This window comes from Gregarina niphandrodes, assembly GCF_000223845.1.
Source record: "Gregarina niphandrodes unplaced genomic scaffold scaffold00008, whole genome shotgun sequence".
Lineage (NCBI taxonomy): Eukaryota > Apicomplexa > Conoidasida > Eugregarinorida > Gregarinidae > Gregarina > Gregarina niphandrodes.
This window is the reverse complement of record NW_011645779.1, coordinates 79,561-98,271: the sequence shown is the minus strand read 5'-3', so window position 1 is coordinate 98,271 and position 18,711 is coordinate 79,561. Positions and strand designations below refer to the sequence as shown.

Sequence of the window (18,711 nt, the reverse complement as noted above, 5' to 3'; positions counted from 1 at the left end):
GCCTGCTTCCTGGTCGGACCTCATCTTCCAGTTCAATGACTGACCGAAACCGCAAAGGAATCCAATTTCTTTAGGCACCATGAATCCTCAACTCATTTTCAGTTACAATGTACTCACCCAACAGGAACTCCTGAACATTCTGCCTCTGGTCACCTTGCAGTTGAAGAATTGGACCGAGCTCAGAATCAACAACGACCGTACCGTTACAGTTGAATCTCTTTTGCATAGCGCGTACGATTTTCTTAGCATCAAATCTGGGGTCCAAACCCTGAACGGTGGTCAAAGATTTGCGACCATTACGCTGTTGAACACGGATATCTGAAGAACAGTCACTAAAATACAGGCCCCCACACGAGAAACCATATCGGCAACGAGTCGGCAGCGTGTGTTGCCGTCAGCATGTGGTGGGTGGCGTAAATCCCCCCAACTGACATCAAACTGAGCTGGTGAAGCCTCTCCGAGATGAGACACGAAGCTGTACTTACGGACAATGTATTGAGAAGCAACTTCGCCGTTGTTTCTTGACTCTTCCATGAGTAAAAATTAAAAAAGCGCCATGAGCACACGCGTGTGCAGATGGTCACTACTCGGCGACATCACCTGAGGAACGCAGCGAAACACCAGCCAGATGAGGTAGACTTGCCAAGCTCGTCCAGAAGGGGCCGGCGACTGCCGATTCGCAAAGATCCACCACCTCTCATGTCGGCATCGCCAGTAGTCGCGACGGCGGCTGAAGCCGAGGTCGTGGCGGCGGAAGCTGTGAAGAAGCCTTGGAACAAATGGAATGAGTCTCCGATAACAATTTTTGAGAGACTGACAAACCTGGAGGATGTGAGAATAAGATCACACGTCCGGAGCACTTGTCCGTCAGCACCACCTGACGAATTATGTTCACCCAAAAGCATCGAATTTATTCGGTATTTGTGGCGTTCTGTTTTCGATGAAAATTTAGTCCTAGGTCATAAAAAACACGGGGAATCGTTGGACGATATAAACGATGCAGAAAAAAAAGGTCACGACCTCGCAGTGTCCTCGCCTCCAGCACTAGATGAAACCGCTGATGAAGAATTGGGGATGGATCGGTGCTTGGAGGACGTGTTGGAAATGGGCTCGTTGGAACTGGTCCAGCAGTTCGCCGAGGCGATTGAACGCCAGTCACTGGCTCTTCGAAATGTGCTTGCCAAGTTTTGGATCCTGAAAGGCGGCAGCCCTGCAGACGTGCCTCCTTCGCCGACGCCGACGCCGCCGACACTGGGAGCACCACAAGTCGGTATTACGGCCAGTGACGAACAGGTTGTGTACCTTACGCTCCAGTTCCACTACCTTCTGAAGAAGTATTCCACTGTCCGAAAAATACCGACTGGAACTGTATTCCTTTGGGACGGAACAGATTTGGACGAATCTGTGGACTCGTCCACCATACTTTTTTCTGCTTTTGCCAAAACTTGAAGGAGTAATTAGCTAGTTAGAACAATACTCTGCCTGGAGCAATACTCTACCCACCCGACCCCGCCCTTCAAAGTGTTACTCAAGTCGGCGACAGGCTCACGAAGGAGTTGTGGTGCCTCAGAGCGGTTACAGTGCCCGTGGGAATTGAGTTTCTGAACAGCGCAATTTCGTGTGCATACCGGAATCGAACACGCTAAGGGTGTAAATGGATGAGAGCTGGCTAGTCCTTGCGTGTGCTTGCTTGTGGGTGCTAACAATAGCGCGTCTGGCAGTTCCGCCTGGGCCGTCTTTTACGTCTGCATGGCTATTTACGGGCTTGCAGGGGTATTTGCTTAAGAGCGATGACGTCATGCAGCTCTTTTACGTCAGCGGTGTAGGGCTTATGTTGGGCTGGTATGGAGTTCAGCTCCTAGATCAGTCCGCTTGGCAGAAAATACTGAATATATGGATCCCGAAGTTTCCCTGGGCGTAAGTTGTTCTCTCTTGCCCCGCGTCTTGTCCGCATCCCTTCCTAGCCCTACATCTCAATCTTGCCCTGCTCCTTACGTGTATCTTGTTTAGTCCGCGTACCCCATTGTCCATTGGCGTCCGAATCGGCGATTTGTATTTACACGCGCTTCCTTTCTATTGGGCGCTGAACTTTTGTGAAGGAGTGAGAGCCAAGCATTTGTTACAGGCGATGATCTTTGACCGACTCTACTTTTTGGCAATCGACGGCATGTTTATTGGAGATGGCCGAGCCGTGAACCGGGTCTATAGAATCGTCCCCAGGGCCCCTCCCCGATTCTTCTGGACACTGCAGACGTTATCGTTAATGGGCCACTTGTGCGCCTACCTTACCAGCGCCGAAAAGAGCGAACCGGCGTACTATCCCCGGTCGTCTTCTGCCATTGCTCAAGAGGTTGTCAGCTTACTAGAGTCGAAGATCCCGCCATTTGTCTCTAACTGGTTCACCAGCTCGTTCCCAAGCCAGTGGTATGCGTCATGGGAAAATACGCCGTGGGAGACCCGACCTGCGATTGATGCTGACGCAGCTGTGCCCACCAGCCATGTGTTGTACGGCGCTCTCATCTTGGTGGCAACCATCAAGGCTCACACCGTCGAATTCTACCAACGCTACTCCCTCCCGGCACGGTGTGCAATTGCTACGCGGTACAAGAGGTTCTCGCCTCTGGTGTTAAGGTCAAGATAAGAAAAAGCATCGCAGCGGACGGCGACATCTTTCCATTCAATTCGCGCATGAACGCGGCAAACGGATACAAACACGCGGCACACGGATACAAACACGCGGCAGAGGCCGAGCTGGACCGATCTCCGGACCGAAAGGCGCGCGCACGTGTGTGCAGGGGGGGGAGTGCTCCAAACGACATGGTAGAACCGATCGCTAAATGTACTGTTCCGAATTAATTGTTGCTACTTCGTCCCGCAAGTCGCTGTTGAGGGTTTCTGCAGGGGCCATGGAGACGGCGGTGGTTGTGGGACGCGCCATATTTTGGAGGGGTTTCCGGCAGTGGGTCAAAGTCCAGCCTGCGATGAAGATTGCGATAAGAGCAAGGACGGTGAGACTCCGGAACCAGAATGTTGGGTGAGAATTCAACCGCGACGGAATAATCCAAGCAGGGGAGGAGAGACGCTTCGGTCCGCTGCGCCAACCAGCTGGCACGGGGTAACTGGTGGTCAAAACCTCGATAACGGCGTCGGTAGCCGGTTTTTCTTGTTCCCAAGCCGTCGCTCTCTCCTCCCAACCACCGTTGTCCCAACGATGTGTGTCCTTTCGCACACCATTTCGCACACCATCGGGCTCCTGTGTGTTTTGTGTTGCGGGCTGCACAGAACAAGCGATTTCGTCCAGCTTGCTTAATATACTGGGCAAGCTCGAGGCCACGTAGAAATGTTCAAATCCAATTCGTTCATAGGTCCACGACCACCACGGGACGTACTCCGGAACCGTATATGTTAAGGCAACTGGAGCAAGGGCCGAGAGGTGTGTTAAGTTCGGGGTAGGTCGCTTCTTAGTTGGTGGCTTTTGAGGTGTGGAAGCGGCTTGGTTGGAAGCGGCTTGGTTGGAAGCGGCTTGGTTGGAAGCGAATTTCTGTGTAGCTAATTTTTGTAACTCCGAAATCGGGACGTATGAATAACCAAGTTCACAGGTCAATTCCCCGTCCCATTGCGGGAAAGGTAATGCCCCTTGGTTCGGCAAGGTGTGGTCCTCAGCGTAGTGGGCTTTATTATCGGTAACGGTAACAACAATTAGCAGTCCCAGACGACTTTTGTCCGATCTCATGTCGTCGTTAATTTTGACACGAGATTTCAGAACACTGTACAAGCTGCCTAAGCTGTCTTCAGCGGGATCAAATATGCCTCCTGGAATTGGTGAGAAAGATGCGACCGCGTCTTCAATTCTTGACAAGATATTGTCTCCCAGCATATTGTCTTCCGCCAAGCTTGGATCACCACCACCCACAGGTATTCTCGCCCGCCCATTGTTGTTTCCCACAGGTATTCTATTCGATATAGTAATCGGAGGTATGATCGGCATATGACATGTTTGATTAAACATATCGTAAGCCCATTTTCCTGGGTCCACACGATCACCGAAGAAATTAAATCCAAAAGTGATAGCACCCGTTTCAGACAATTCCTCGGTCTTTGCAATCAATGGTGTCACCAAACGGCCGACACGGGATAAGGCCTCACGGTGAGAATCTGTTCCGTCATAATTGATAATAAGTTCAACCTCTGCAACACCGCATCCAGTTTTCATGTCCCAAACGCTGCCTTCATGAGACCACCACTACCGAACGGATGGGGACGGTTTTAACGGACCATCGGACGGGGACGGACCATCGAGAGATGGCGACCATCGAGAGATGGCGACCATCTCCTTTCCTTCCTTCCTGAAACGCGTTTTCAAGCCCCTTGTTTCTCACAAGGCGTGCAACGCACCATACCTCCAAGTCTCGTGAGTGAGGATTTCCTTTGAAAGCATTTAAAAAAATGATGGTTGAGCGCACGTGGATAGAGACCCTTGCTCGCAAGGTTGGTGATGTCATTAGAGAAGATGGCACAAGAGCCAAGCATGTAAGACTGACCTCTGTGTATGTTGCCCGGTTTGTTTCGCTACGTGCAAAACGTATGCGGGTGGAATATCTGCTCGTGTGCCACACATGTGCGTGCTTTGTAGGTGAGTGAAAAGATGTCAATCTCTGACCTTGTAACCGAGAGCGATGTGAAGGTTGAGAAAATGATTCGGTCAGCCATTAGCACGGCGTTCCCTGACCACAAGTTTTTCGGTGAGGAGACGACTCATGAGGAGTTGACGGATGACCCAACCTGGGTTGTGGATCCTATAGATGGCACCTCAAATTTTGTGCACACGTTCCCTCTGCATAGCGTTTCTATTGCTTATTGCGAGAGGAAAGTCCCGGTCATTGGAGTCATCTATGTGCCATGCCGGGACGAAATGTTTTCAGCTGAACGAGGGAAAGGCTCCTTCTTGAACGGAAAGCAGATCAGTGTTACCAAGCGTCAAGTACTACAGGAATGTATTGTTTCTACAGGCTTCCATGTCGGATTTCTGAAGAAGCTGCGTACTCTTAAACAAACCAAAGGTGAAAATGACGAAACTGTTAAGCGCCTAAGTCAACTAAGAAACGTGATATACCAAAATACCGAATGGCTCTTAGAGAACGCCCAAGACATCCGGAGAACTGGCGCCTGCTCTGTCGACATGTGTTATGTCGCATGCGGCAGGCTGGATGCGTTCGCTGAAATAGGACCTCATGAATGGGACTTCGCGGCCGGGAAAATCATTGTCGAAGAAGCTGGCGGATTCATTAAAGGTTTCGGGAGGGATTTTGATCTTGGCAATAGGGAAGTTATTGTCGCCAACACTAATGAGATAGCAGAGCTTCTTAGCAGCAACTTGCTGCCGAGTCCGCTTGATATCTCGGAATTTTAGGGCTAAAGATGTTGACAAACACACGTGTGTGCATAATGCAGAGAGCGGGGCAATTTATATTCCAATGCCAGAGAAGGCTGATACTTGGCAGGCGCAAGAGGCTCTCGAGGCAGAAGAGAAGGCCAAGTACTCAGAATACACGTATGCGCCCGTAAAATTGAAGCTGGGGAAGGAGATGCGGACGAGTGTAGAGTGGTCCACTCTCGGGTTATGTAAGCCTCTCTTGCGCGCATTGCGGGACATGGAGTATGCGCACCCAACACCCGTGCAAAAGGACGCTATTCCGTTGGCGCTGGCGGGCAAGGACGTGTTGGGAATGGCGCAGACGGGAAGTGGAAAGACAGGCGCGTTTCTTTTGCCGTGTATTGAGAGGCTGAGTCGCTCAAACTTGATTCGCGGTCGACGGCTGCTTGCGGATGGCCGCATCGTAGGCAACAAGCACAGCATGACCAAGGTCCTGGTAATGCTTCCAACGCGAGAGTTGGCTGCTCAGTGCCATGGTGTATGTCGACAGTTTTGTAAATACCTACCCGTAACCTCTTGCCTGCTTTGCGGCGGCGCCAGTGTGGATGGTCAGGAGTGGCAGATGCGCAGTTGCCCGGACATAGTTGTAGCTACTCCGGGCCGGTGTCTGGACCTGCTGCTTAATAGCGCAGGAGTGCACTTGGATTTGCTGGACATTGTTGTATTCGACGAGGCCGATAAGCTCATTGACCTGGGGTTCAAGCATGTCTGTCTCGAAATCATGAAGCGACTTAACAAGAACCACCAAACCTTGCTCTTCAGCGCCACACTCAACAGTCAGGCAGAAGAACTCAGTACTATGGGCCAGACCAACCCCGTCCGAGTACCCAAGAACATGACCAGCTTGCGGGCTACTCAGGCGGCCAGAATTAGAAACGAGTTCTACTCCTTCTCCATGACTACCGGGAATGCTGCCGCTGGTCGACCTATGGCGATCACGGAGGACATCACCACCGGCGAAGACGCCACCGGCGAAGACGCCACCGGCGACGTGGCGATGGAGACCGCTACCACCACTGCTATGCCAAAGACCAAGGGCGTGATTGACCTGGATGACTTGGAGGAGTCTCCCAAGTCGAAGGTCAGCGCTCAGAAGAGGGTTAAGTCTGGTGCGTTGAAGGCTGGTGTGTTGAAGACAGGTGTGTTGAAGACAGGTGTGTTGAGGTCCAAGTCAGATGCGAAGGGTGCAGGCAATCCGGCTGGTGTGAATGCGTGGCTGGTGCGACTAAGTTTGTTAGCGAAGGTCCTCGATGAAGAGGTGAATGTGAAGGGGCTTCGTCGAATACTGGTTTTTTTCAATAGCAAGGTGAATGCTCGGAAGGCGTCGGTGATGATGAAAGAGCTGTCTTGTATGCCTGCGTTCAACGAGATGCATTCGGATTTGGAACATTGGGAACGTGTCCGGACGTTGAAGCAGTTCCAGGACGGTGAGATTACCGTGTTGTTCTGCACAGACTTGCTTGCAAGAGGTATCGACTTGGACAATTTGGAGTTGGTAATTAACGCGGAGACGCCTGAGACCGACGTGAAGTATCTGCATCGCATCGGACGAACGGGTCGAGGTGGTAGCAAGGGCCGCGCCATAACTATATACGACCATGAGAGAGAGCGATCTGCACTTAAAGCGATATTCAAAAGTGTAAAATGCAAGACTGCCGAAAAATTCACCAAGGTGGAACACCACAACTTAACGACTCTAGAATCCTATATATCGCTCCTTATAAAGAAGCGGCCCGCTGTCCAGAAACAACTCAAGCTGGATAAACTTCAGAAAGAGATGAAAGTCTTAGAGGCCAAAACCAAGAAAGCAGCACATCAACTAGATCTCGATGTTCAAAATAACAAAGACGTTCGAAACGCTGATGTTAAAAGGAAACGTGTGTGGATTCATGAAGAAAAAATCAACACGCTTAAAAAGATACGGAGCAAGGTCCAGAATGTGCGACCCATTACGGAGACTACCAAAAAACTGAAATCGAAACCCGGCAGAGCTATTATTAAACCAAGCAAAACGATTAAGAAGGGAGGGAAACAAAGAAGATCTTAACTACCAATTAGATGGTCATAACTTATATTTCACATTCAACTTACATCTCTTTCACATCCTTGTATTGTTGCGCCGGTTTAATTCCCACTACTGTGCAGGCCACTTGCGGCGAAGACTACCCAAGGCGGTCTGCCCAAATCATTTATTTTTTCCTGCAATGTGCGACGAACTTAGACGTCTTAAACGGCTCCAGCACATGAATGTACTGGACTGTCCCCCTTAGCCCACGCAGCTTAAACCAAGCCCGTCCAAAACAGAAGCCCGTCCGACCCAACGACCCGGTCCGGGCAAGAAATTATTCATCCCTCTCGGGGCAAAATAATAGGTAGATTATGATTATCCCCATCAGATGCTTCTCATGCAACAAACCCATCGCCAACAAGTGGGAGCCCTACGTGGCGCTTTTGAACGAAGGTGTGTCTGAAGGAGAAGCATTACAACGCGTCGGCTGCGAAAGATACTGCTGCAAAAGAATGCTGCTCGGTCATGTCGACATTATAGAGCGTTTGCTCATGTATAACCGTACGGCGTCCATCCAACACACACCTCACACAGCCAACCGCCTGGCCGAGCCAGCCCCTCTCCTCTCTAACCACTCAACCAGCCACCTGGCCGAGCCAGCCCATCTCCTTCCTCTCTAACCACTCAACCAGCCACCTGGCCGACGAGCCAGCCCCTCCCTCTCCAACCGCCCACGTCACGCCCGTTTTAACATTCAATGTACACATTTATTGTTTTGCAGCCCACGAGAAAAGAACTGCTGAAGAAGAGCAATCTCGATTCTAAGCCCAACTCATCTGTGTCGGCTGCCGTGTGGGTGGCCGCCCTTCCCCCCAGGCAGTCTCTCCACTGGACGACCAGTTCCTCCCCGGTTAGTTTAATCGCGTCGATCCATCACTCTCAGTCAGAGGTTGCGGAAGTCGGAGGGGTCTGTCTTGTTAAGTGGGTCGCGGACTGCGACGGCGGCGGCAGGGCCGGGACAGGTCTTTCCGTTGAAGTCGTCTTGGCTGATGCGGACGACACGGGTCCACTGGCCGTCTTGGGCGCAGTGACTGTAAGCGTAGAAGAAGGGGGCGCCACCTGTGCGTGCACGACCAAGGTCAGCGGGGCGGTAGTCCGCGGGGTTGGGCGCCGGTGGAACAGCGACGGCGACTGTGCCAGGAGTAGTCTTAGCAGTGACGGGTTCGGTGATCGGCGCGGGCGTGGTGACGGTCGCCAGTAGTCCGGTCTGGACGTTACGGAGTCCGGCCGCGTCGACGCCGGGCGGTCGACGTTGAAGGTCTTGTGCGACACGCCGAGCAACCGCGGGGTCGTAGCGCGCCTCAGCGACTTGCTGCATGTTGACTGCAGGATAGAACTGTTTGTCAACGGTCCCCACGATGCCCCCAGTCAGTTCCTTTTTCTCCAATGCTAACGCACTTGCCCAGTCGTCCAGCTGTCGTGAAAGGAAAGATGGTCTCCGATTGGCCGGTTTGTTCTCTCCAAATAGAAAGGCCTCTGTGCCGACAGGGAACATGTTCAGACAGGTCGCGTACGCGTCATACAGCGCCGCGGGCACCGCCGGGCCGTTTTTACGGTTCTGCAGCTCCATACCTGGCGCTACTTGGGCCGGCTGTTTGGTCCCCGTCTGACTCTTGAGTTTACCCTTGGTGGACATGAAGGGCATGACGGTGTTAGTCAGTTTGTGTGCGTGACAGAGCGGCTCACGTTCGAGCGACACATACTGCGACGGCGCAAGCGTCATGCGGCCCTGTTGCTCTAATTGGTCTCGCAAGTAAGCTTCAAGCAGCACACGTGAAACCCCACGATCGGCGTTCTGCCACGAGTCGTGGACAGCACCAACAGTGACCCACAAGTCATCTAGCGACGGCGTAACCAGCTGTGACAGCCACGGTGGCGGCGCTGCCTTGGCGTCGGTCTTGGGCACGTCCACGCCAGGCAGCGCAACTTGAAGCAATTCGAGCATGCGGGCGTCACCGACACGGTTGTCATAGTAACAGAGCAACTGAGTGCGGAAAGTCGCAGTCACGTCGAGTCCCTGCTTCGAGCTGCCCGCCAGTTGCACGGGCTGTGTGGCCGAGTGCAAATACGCGCGCGCCAACTGTTTCTCGAAGGCTAATTCGATCAGCGGCTCGTACTTGCGATACTTCATCTCCACCTCCGGTCCTTCGCGGAAGGCATGGCTAACGCGCCAAGCATCGGACTTCGGGGTGAGCGCGCCCTTGCCGCGGCCGACAAGTCGCAAATTATACTCCTTAACCGGCTGCGCGCCGAACGTCAACTGCAATGTCGCCGGCAACCCATCCGGACGCAACGCCCCCGCCGCCGCGACCTTCTCCGGCAACGCCTTGAGCGTTGCCTTGAGCCGTTTGGCAGAACGTTCGTCTTCACCGGAAACCCGTTGCGCCACTCCACGATAATAATCCGGCGCGTAATGGTCGCCATACTTACCCAATAATTTCTCATATTGTTCCGTCAGTCGTCTTGCCTCCGAACCCATGGACTGCAGCGAGCTGTAGTACTGCTTACGTCCGGGGACAGTAAAGTCGAGCGAGATCTGGCGCAATTGAACCGCAACCGTTTCCAGTCTGAGGGTATCATGCAGCCGCTTGTTCAACGGTACTAGGTCAAGGAAACCGGGGTGTGGGACGGGTGAATGGCTGCCTTTGGCGGGCAGTTCGAATAGGCGCATCATTTTTAGCAAAGAGGTGGTATGTGCAGCGAGCGCATTGAGCGCGCTTAACGACTGTCTTTTAACCACCTGTTCGGCCACCCATTGCAGTGGACGTACGCGTGACCAGGGACCGAAGAAGTCTTCCTGATCCTCTTCCTCCTCTTCCTCCTCTTCCTCCTCGTCATCTTCGTCGTAAGAAGAGTTCCGGTTCCGGTTCGAACCTTTGCGGCGTCCGACTAACTCCGCGAAAGAACGACCCAGATTTTCACCCATCATGGCCAACAAGTCGCTCAGAGTAGCCGTGGAAATGGAACCTGTGCTCGAGAGTGCTGGACCCTGCTGCAGTACCGCCAGGGCCTTGCCGAAAATATCCGCATACAACTTAAGACTGCGCGTACCGCGCGAGTAATACGTTGACATCATACGGATATTCGTAGGCTTGTAAAAGGCACCCTTCTGAATCATATAATAACCCTGCTTCCAGAAACGAGGGTCCTCAGATACACCAAATGCAATCGTCAAATTGCCTCCTCGTGCACGATAATGCACCACTCCTCGGTCAGCTATGTTCGTCGGCCACTGTCGACCGTACCACGCCCAACGCGCCGCCTGCCGTTCCGCCATCCGCGTCCGCAACTCCGGCGTGGGCATCAAAGCCGCGAATAACTGCTGACGCCACCAGGGCACTCCCTGCGCGTTTTCCACTCGCGTCTGCATTTCCTTCAAAGCCGCCGCCTGGTTCGGCGCTTTCTCCTTGATGCTCAACGTCTCTTTCGGAGCCAAAGGCCCCGGCACTGGCTGAATCTGGACCGCGCACACGTGTGCGATCAGAAATAAGATACCAAACCTCATCCAAACACGATGCACCCAACCGCTCACCCGTTCACATCTTCCCGCATGAGCACAGATAAACTTTCGTCGGTCAACACCTCGTCTGCTACCGGCTCTTCGGGCACGGGATGGGCAATTCCTGTTAGCTGTTCTGCAAGCAGGTTGTCTGCAAGCAGGTTGTCTGCAAGCAGGTTGTCTGCAAGCAGGTTGTCATTAAGCGGGTCCGAAAGCGGGTCGTTCTTGATGTGGTCTTCGTCCATCTCAGTAACCTGGGACATTGGCTGAATAACCGGCGTACGCCAGGACCCCTCCTCTATGGCTGCTCGGTTAGTTTGAGGCAGACGGCCAGGTTGGTCCGGGCATTTGATTTGAGATAGTGTTCCTCCAGGTCCCATTCCTCCGGTCCTGTTTCCTTTTGTGACTACATCTCCATCCGAGGATGGTAAGGAGCCGGGTTGGGCTTTAGCGGATCCGGAAGAAGACTCTGACCGTTGTTTAGTGGGTCTGGCTGTCGCGGTTATGGCTGCTGTGGTTGTCTTTGTTCTTTTATCGCTGCCTTCTAGGTTATCATCGGCGTTGTCTTCATTAATTACTCCTCTGAGTTGTACTTGTAATACGAGGAAGGGCAGTCCATAGTGTTTACGCATGGAGACGACCATCCGTGCTAGGTGTGCGATAAAGTTACGCTCATCGCTCGTCAACAGATCGGCCAGCACATGTTGATAGGCGGTGCTGGTGAATCGATAAAATAGTGGTACGCCATCAGTTTTTATTCCGTACAGAGTACGGCCCTGTAAATTTTCCACGGTCTTTTGTACAAACTCTGCTTGGGAACTAATTATCGAACGTTCCGAGTCCAACGCGTTATATTCTTTAACGGCACTCCGAAGCCTCGCCGTAGATGCAGGCATTTGCTGACGGTATCGATGTCCCCGTTCCGCACTTACGCCTGAGTAGTTCCGACGACCTGGCTTCCGCGGCCCCGACGAAGGCGGCGATGCGCCTGACGTCTCCGTCTTCATGAATGAAGGACGTCCTCGAGATCTCTCGCGCCTATCCGGGTGGGCACGACTCCCGAACTCATTGAAGATGTTGTGACTGTCCTCTCCGCCTTGGAACCGAGACCTACGCTTCACCAGCGGCCCTTGACTCGAAGCGTAACTAAAACACACGTGTTCCCATATAAGCGTTTGTGTGTCTATTTGTGCACACGTGTGTGTTCTTGTACAGACAGAGTGTGTTCCGCACACGTGTGTGTGTGCGCTTACTTGAAGGCGGAGGTGGTGTTTTTGATGCTGTTGCTGTCTGCGGGTGCGAGTGGGTTGGGAGTGGGTCCGCTGGGTCTGCGGCTGCCTTGTACGTCGCGTTTATTAAAGGTGTGTATGTCTTTATCTTTGGGTCGTATGATGTTGTCGTCGAAGCGGAGGACGCCGAGAGCGGTGGTGTCGCTGGGTCGACTGGTGCCGTTGGCAGAGGCTAGATTGGAGGTGGGTGCAGGGTCTTCGGTAGGTCGGCCGGTGGGGGCGACGACGACGGCTGATCGACGATACAGAGAGGCGTGTCTCAACAAAGCTTCTTCCGCGAGATGTGCTTCGTTAATCAAATCGCCTTCGGAGGTAGTGCTATCTTTAACGGACGAACCTAGCTCATCATCGGTACGTATCGTCGAACTCGGGTCGTCTCTAGGATGTCTCGCAAACGCTTTCAAAACACTGTATAAATCCAACTCTTCTAACTCAGCGTCCGTCGGTGGGTCGCAAATCTCCAATAACTCACGACGCAATAAGCTCTCAACAATCGCCTCCAATCGACGCAATGTTATCGCCTTGGGGAAAATCGCAGATAGTTCATAGAAACAAAATGGTAACGTGAACACAGACGCACACTTCGCCACCAATTGCTCCTCTGGTTCTAGTGCCTCAATTAACATCATCGTCGCTGCCCTCAACTGCGCAATGTACGGTACCGAACGCAGGTCCCGTGTCACTACCAACCGCTTCTGTTTACTACTCGGCTCTATCAGTCGCACCAATCGGTCGTTATCCTCAGGAAATGGTACGCCAAAAATTCGCTCCGTCATGCGACTGTGCAGAGTCAACGACCCCTCCTTCTCTGCGTACTCCACCGGCCCCGGACACCCAAAATGGTTCGGCACATTCCGCCCATCCATTCCACGCACACCCTCGATTCCTTCTCCACGCGTCTCCCCGCGGTCGTCGTCACGCTCCGTACCGTCGCCCTCCTCCGTCACGCGACCGCCCCCCTCCGAAATTTGTCGGATACCGCCAAGCCCCGCACCAGGACCGCCTCCGGCCCGGACACCATTGGTACCGGGTAGAAGACCGGGGCCGCGACGGATCCAGTGACCCATGCCAGTGATGATGTTACCCTGAAAGGTCACGTCGCGTTCAACCACACACCCGCGTAACTGCGCCACGTCGTTGCCTTCGAACTTAAAGCCCACTAACACGCCGCAACACGTTGGCAACACACGCCGTCGTCTGATCACGATCCGTCGTTCCCGCTCCGTCAACGCTGCGTCCCGGGCAACCTTCCGTTCCTGCACTGTGTCGTAGTCCGCTAGGTCCTCCTCGCTCGTCGTCGCAACGCTCTCTTCGCCGTGGAACTGTGCACTCGTCGCAGCACCACTCACGTACACCTGACTGTCCGCACGTGGTGGTGGCTTCTCTTCACTCGTCCCCGTCCCCGTCCCCGTAGTGCTACCCCCCGTCCCCATAGTGCCACCCCCCGTCCCCGTAGTGCTACCCCCCGTCCCCTTAGTGCCACCTCCCGGGCCCGTAATGCCACCCCCCGGCCTCGTGGTGCCGCCCCCAGTAGTCGTGGCAGAAGTAGTGACACCCGCCCCGAGGCGTGTGTGTGAGACGACGGGTACGGCTTCGATGGCGTCATGGTGTAGAAGCTGGCGCGCGGTCAGCGCCACATAGTTGAGGTAGCCGGCACTCACGCGATGTACATAATCGACGACTTCGCCAGGTATTTTTTTCTTGCTGGTTTTATAGTAGTAGCTGAGGAAAGAGCGCGTTTCGGAGCGAGAGAGTTTGCCCAAGTTCATAAAGAGGCCACATTCTCGGGCCCAGGCGCAAAGTCGGGAGGATTCGCGCACGTTGTTCTGACTACAGACCACGACCAACAGAAACGGTGGGAAATAAACTGTCGCCGGCGGGCGACAACGACTCGTCCACTTCGCCTTTGCCGCCTCGCCATTGCTGCGCTGACTGACTCCCTTACACCATGGACAACTCCAACTGTGCCGCCGTCGCCAACGACGTAAATTCTGACATTCCAACTCCACACGCCGACGCCGACGCAATGCCGCCATGTTCGCCAATAACGCCAATGTTTTCCAGGAATCACCATCCATACTGCTGTACAAACTCGTACCTTGCCTCACACGTACTATGATTACCGTACGCTCGTTCATCGTGTACCCGTTTATCAACGAGCAAATCGCAGGCACCACAACCGAAGACTAAAGCATGGACGGAATGGGCTAGGTGAATGGGTTAGGTGAATGGGTTAGCGAGGGTGAGGCTGATAGGTAGGCCGGGGGGAGGCACGTGTGTTAGGTCAGGTAGGTGTATGGTTTACGTGGACACCGAAAGCGTCTTCGACAGAGACAAGTTCTTCTTCCTTGGAAGAGCGTTCGACATCGGGAGTGACGGAAGCGGCTTTGTTCCAGGAGCCTCTGGAGTGTTGGACGAGATTTTTGAGACTGCTGAGCAGTTTGCTGGTACCACCGGTTGTGGCCACGGAGGATGAGCGGTCGCCTTTGTCTGAGCCTGCGGAGACGGAGCCAGGTCCAGGTCCAGAGCCTCCTGCCGGTCCATCGGTGGCAACAAGATATGAAGTGCGATGGTTCCATTTTTCAACAGGCTGATTACGAGGTAATTCACGGGGGAGGACCAGGCCTTTAACAACAGCTTTCATAGCAGTGAGTCGCCAGTGGAAGAGTGGATGTGTGAGTTCCTTGGTGAGTGAATAGATGGAGTTCTTTTCATCGACAGCAGTATAACCTTTTTGTTTTCTGATTTGTGATTTTTTCCAACGAAAGACAACATCGGTGCAAAGTTTTCGGAATGCGAGTAAGGGTACGTTAGCGACGGGTAGATAGGAGGCTTCTGGTGTGTTGCTGCATATGAATACTTGATGGCCACTGGCTTCGGCGAGATCTTTGAGGTATTCGACCAATTCGAGGGAGCCTTGAACTTCTCGGCCTTGGATGACCATAACGCCACCTAGATCCATAGCGTTCCTGAGTGTGGGCAGCCAGGGTTCCTTGATCTCCCAAGGGTAGCAGGGTCCGTAGCCATTGTAGTCAAGTACGGGCAGCGGGAGGTCGAAGTTGGCAACAAACGGGCGGAATCGGACGGGAGGGAAGAAGAGACGACGCAATACCGACGTTTGTCGCCAACCCGGCCAGTAAGCGACGGCAGGATCTAGAGACTTCTGCTCATCGAACTTCTTGAGTCGACCCGGCGGCCGGAACATGGGAACCAGGTCCGCTTTACCCTTCATCTTCACCGGGGCCAACTCTTCAAACTCTATTGCGTGCGAACACAGTAGATGTGTCGTCTGGTCACACAACACCTCATCCACCTTTGCCTTACCCATTAGCCTCGCTGCCAGATTAACTGTGTCCCCTAACGCCGTGTACTCCTTACGGATGTCACAACCCACCGTACCAACCCATACTCGTCCTGTAGCCACGCCGATACCACAAGCCAGTCCAAGTGTCTTCAGTCCCTCGCCAATCCGCAGACTGCATAACACCGCACGGATAGGATCGTCCATATGATAAACTGGCGGCAGTCCAAACATAAGTAGAACTACGACACCCTTGTCGTCAACCGAGAACTTGTTCACGCTGCCTTCGAGTAGATATGCGCTTTTCTGGCAATACTGCATCAGGGAATTCGCCTTAATGCTGCCCACATGTGTGTCCACATCCAGACCCTTAACGGACACGAATATAACCGAAAGTTGACGTAGCTCATTCGAAAAGGCGTTGAAACCCGCGTTCAGTCTTTTGTAGATCGGAGGTGGAATAAATCTTTTCAACAACAGAATACACGAGTGCTCTAGTCGAATTTTTTCCAACGGCGGTGGCGCCGCCGTCGCTTCACCAGCGAGACTCACGAGCTTGTGGTGTTGCCCCGAATCGGGTACCTCCTCGGTAATGACTCCACCACCGTCTGCGCTGGAGCGTAGTGTGGCCACGACCTCAGGTGACAACACTGTATCACCTGAGCTAGCGAGAGGTTCGGCGATGCTAATTTGCGTCACCGGAGGTCCTGCCACCACGAAGTCCCATCGGTCGAGAGTGCCGCCAACTTGGAGGATGGTTATGGGACCATAACCGACTCCAATGTGTAGAGTGAATACACGGTCTTCAATACCGGCGGGGAACCCGTTGAGATTTCGATGAAGATCGAGACAACATTGACATGCCAATTTACACGCCGTAACCGGATCAATTTTGTACGTGCTCATACTGTCGCTCAGGCTGTCATCAACGCCCCAAACAATGGTGACTGCATCACCGGCGAACTTGATAATGTCTCCGCCCCAAAAGTTAATTATCTGTATTAAACTCGTAAAGAAGTCGTTAATGACATTGCCCAGTCGCTCTGCACCATTCGGCTGCTTATTAAACGCTTCGGTAACAGCCGTAAAGCCGCTCGCATCACAAAATACCAGTGCTCCACTACAACGGTCAACCACGATGTCAAAGTCGTCCGCTAATCGGATCTTCTCATCCACGATTCCTTCCAAGACTGCCCGAGGTACGAAGCAACTAAATCGATCAATCTCACTTACCTCCACCACCGCCACTGGCGCGCTCCGACCCGCATTCCCCATGTGTAACTTGTTAAAGGCACGCTCCGACTTATTCAGCAACCATACCCAATTCTCAACTAACCCATCCTCCGGCACCTCATCCGTACCCAAAGTTGGTAAGTCCGCCGGCAACTTGGATCCCTGTTTCCGCAACACTATCACAAATACAGTACAGGCACGCCTATTATGCGGTCACCCCCACACAGACGTGTCAAGTATTCTTAGCACACGCATACGTCAACGCGCACACGTCTACGCGCACACGTCTACGCGCACACGTCTACGCGCACACGTCTACGCGCACATGTCAACGCGCACACATTAACGCGCACACGTCAACGCACACACGTGTGCCGGTGCAGGTGCCGGTGCAGGTGCAGATGCAGGTTAAATGCAGCGACATTATTGATATGAACATGCGTACCACACAGTCCGCAAACACGCCGCTGCTGTGAACCCTTTACTTTTGATCGGCATCGGTGTTTTATGCGTAAGTCCCAAACCTCGCCGGAGTCGTCGTCTTAAATATTTTTGCTGATGACTACCGAGAGTACGACCCACAACCGCACCTCAAATTCTCAACGCTTTGTAGTCTGTATGGACGAACCCCCTCCATACTGTGAAGACGAAGAGGATGAACCAGACCCAGTCGATAGCAGCGACGACGTCAGAACGTAATGCTCTCACTACTAAGCTCAGCCGGCGCGTGTTATGATTCCGCCAGCACATTCAACTCACACCTTTAGGTCGGAATGTGAAGATTATACAGAAAGCGACGATGAAGGACAACGGGATTATAAACCAGGAGGTTATCACCCCGTCAAAATTGGGTGAGTCCCCTTAACTTAATGATACCTGGTCGTCTGACCCCCCTTGGTCATCTGACCCCTCCCTGGGTCGTCTCACCCCCCTTGGTCGTCTGACCCCCCTTGGTCGTCTGACCCCCCTTGGTCATCTGACCCCCTTTGGTCATCTGACCCCCCCTAGTCGTCTGACCCCCCTTGGTCATCTGACCCCCTTTGGTCATCTGATCCCCTCTTGGTCGTCTGACCCCTCTTGGTCGTCTGACCCATGCGTCCCCCTGGTCGTCTTCCGCCTGGTCGGCTTCCGCCTGATCGTCATACTGCTGATTGAACGTTTAATTTTTCGTAGGGAAGTGTACCACGGCCGGTACCGAATTGAGGCGAAGCTCGGATGGGGTCACTTTTCGACAGTGTGGCTGGCGAGTGATTGGAAGGTACGTACGCCGGCACCTCGATATGTGGCCATCAAGTTCCAGAAGTCAGCGCATCACTATTTTGAGGCGGCGCATGACGAGATAGAGTTGCTGAAGACGAGTAACTGTCCTCCGATTCGTGTGCCGAGTTATGCGGAATCGGCGAGCAAGGCCTTGGAACTGGCGACGCTTCCGGCGGGAAGTGGGGTAGTGGACCTGGTGGATTACTTTGTGCATGAAGGACCACATGGCACACATGTATGCATGGTGTTCGAGGTCATGGGACCAAACCTACTCCAGCTCATCAAACAATACAGTTTTCAAGGAATCCCATTCGATCTGGCACGCAAGATTTCCGTACACGTGCTAGTGGGACTAGACCACCTGCACCGACGGTGTCACATCATTCATACTGACCTCAAACCGGAAAATGTACTCGTCTCACGAGACGTCATACCTCTTACAACCAACATGGTCCAGCACCTGCAGAAAGAACACCAGGCACAAACAACCGAACAGCAGTCACAGAATACAGGCAACAATACCAATCGCAGGAATCCACCTAAAAGTAAAACCTCCCTCAACAACAAATTGTCCTGCCCCCCGAGTGCGAATGCCCCCCGAGTGCGAATGCCCCCCGAGTGCGAATG

General features: G+C 53.3%; 10 protein-coding genes across 10 annotated transcripts; 5 read left to right on the top strand and 5 right to left on the bottom strand.

Annotated features, from left to right (window-relative positions):
- Positions 1-70: 70 nt before the first annotated feature.
- Positions 71-534, bottom strand: GNI_054530 (putative translation initiation factor SUI1; the record flags this gene model as incomplete). The annotated part of the gene is made up of 2 exons (XM_011131581.1): positions 71-318; positions 486-534. The coding sequence occupies 2 exons, from the start codon at positions 532-534 to the stop codon at positions 71-73; spliced, it is 297 nt and encodes a 98-aa protein (XP_011129883.1).
- Positions 535-2,263: 1,729 nt separating this feature from the next.
- Positions 2,264-2,641, top strand: GNI_054520 (hypothetical protein; the record flags this gene model as incomplete). The annotated part of the gene is made up of 1 exon (XM_011131580.1): positions 2,264-2,641. The coding sequence occupies one exon, from the start codon at positions 2,264-2,266 to the stop codon at positions 2,639-2,641; it is 378 nt and encodes a 125-aa protein (XP_011129882.1).
- Positions 2,642-2,833: 192 nt separating this feature from the next.
- GNI_054510 (putative transmembrane protein) lies at positions 2,834-4,213 on the bottom strand (the record flags this gene model as incomplete). Its single annotated transcript, XM_011131579.1, has 1 exon — positions 2,834-4,213. One exon carries the CDS (start codon positions 4,211-4,213, stop codon positions 2,834-2,836), a length of 1,380 nt encoding a protein of 459 aa, XP_011129881.1.
- A 233-nt stretch (positions 4,214-4,446) lies between these two features.
- Positions 4,447-5,410, top strand: GNI_054500 (inositol monophosphatase; the record flags this gene model as incomplete). Its single annotated transcript, XM_011131578.1, has 2 exons — positions 4,447-4,530; positions 4,634-5,410. 2 exons carry the CDS (start codon positions 4,447-4,449, stop codon positions 5,408-5,410), a joined length of 861 nt encoding a protein of 286 aa, XP_011129880.1.
- Positions 5,411-5,474: 64 nt separating this feature from the next.
- GNI_054490 (helicase) lies at positions 5,475-7,481 on the top strand (the record flags this gene model as incomplete). The annotated part of the gene is made up of 1 exon (XM_011131577.1): positions 5,475-7,481. The coding sequence occupies one exon, from the start codon at positions 5,475-5,477 to the stop codon at positions 7,479-7,481; it is 2,007 nt and encodes a 668-aa protein (XP_011129879.1).
- Positions 7,482-7,813: 332 nt separating this feature from the next.
- On the top strand, positions 7,814-8,122 carry GNI_054480 (DNA-directed RNA polymerase subunit II; the record flags this gene model as incomplete). Its single annotated transcript, XM_011131576.1, has 1 exon — positions 7,814-8,122. One exon carries the CDS (start codon positions 7,814-7,816, stop codon positions 8,120-8,122), a length of 309 nt encoding a protein of 102 aa, XP_011129878.1.
- A 263-nt stretch (positions 8,123-8,385) lies between these two features.
- GNI_054470 (hypothetical protein) lies at positions 8,386-11,007 on the bottom strand (the record flags this gene model as incomplete). The annotated part of the gene is made up of 1 exon (XM_011131575.1): positions 8,386-11,007. One exon carries the CDS (start codon positions 11,005-11,007, stop codon positions 8,386-8,388), a length of 2,622 nt encoding a protein of 873 aa, XP_011129877.1.
- Positions 11,008-11,030: 23 nt separating this feature from the next.
- Positions 11,031-11,897, bottom strand: GNI_054460 (hypothetical protein; the record flags this gene model as incomplete). Its single annotated transcript, XM_011131574.1, has 1 exon — positions 11,031-11,897. One exon carries the CDS (start codon positions 11,895-11,897, stop codon positions 11,031-11,033), a length of 867 nt encoding a protein of 288 aa, XP_011129876.1.
- A 353-nt stretch (positions 11,898-12,250) lies between these two features.
- GNI_054450 (adenylate/guanylate cyclase) lies at positions 12,251-16,866 on the bottom strand (the record flags this gene model as incomplete). The annotated part of the gene is made up of 2 exons (XM_011131573.1): positions 12,251-14,476; positions 14,596-16,866. The coding sequence occupies 2 exons, from the start codon at positions 16,864-16,866 to the stop codon at positions 12,251-12,253; spliced, it is 4,497 nt and encodes a 1,498-aa protein (XP_011129875.1).
- A 690-nt stretch (positions 16,867-17,556) lies between these two features.
- On the top strand, positions 17,557-18,711 carry GNI_054440 (protein kinase domain protein; the record flags this gene model as incomplete). The annotated part of the gene is made up of 2 exons (XM_011131572.1): positions 17,557-17,675; positions 17,998-18,711. Coding segments are annotated over 2 exons (833 nt in total), but the record flags the coding sequence as incomplete, so codon positions are not given.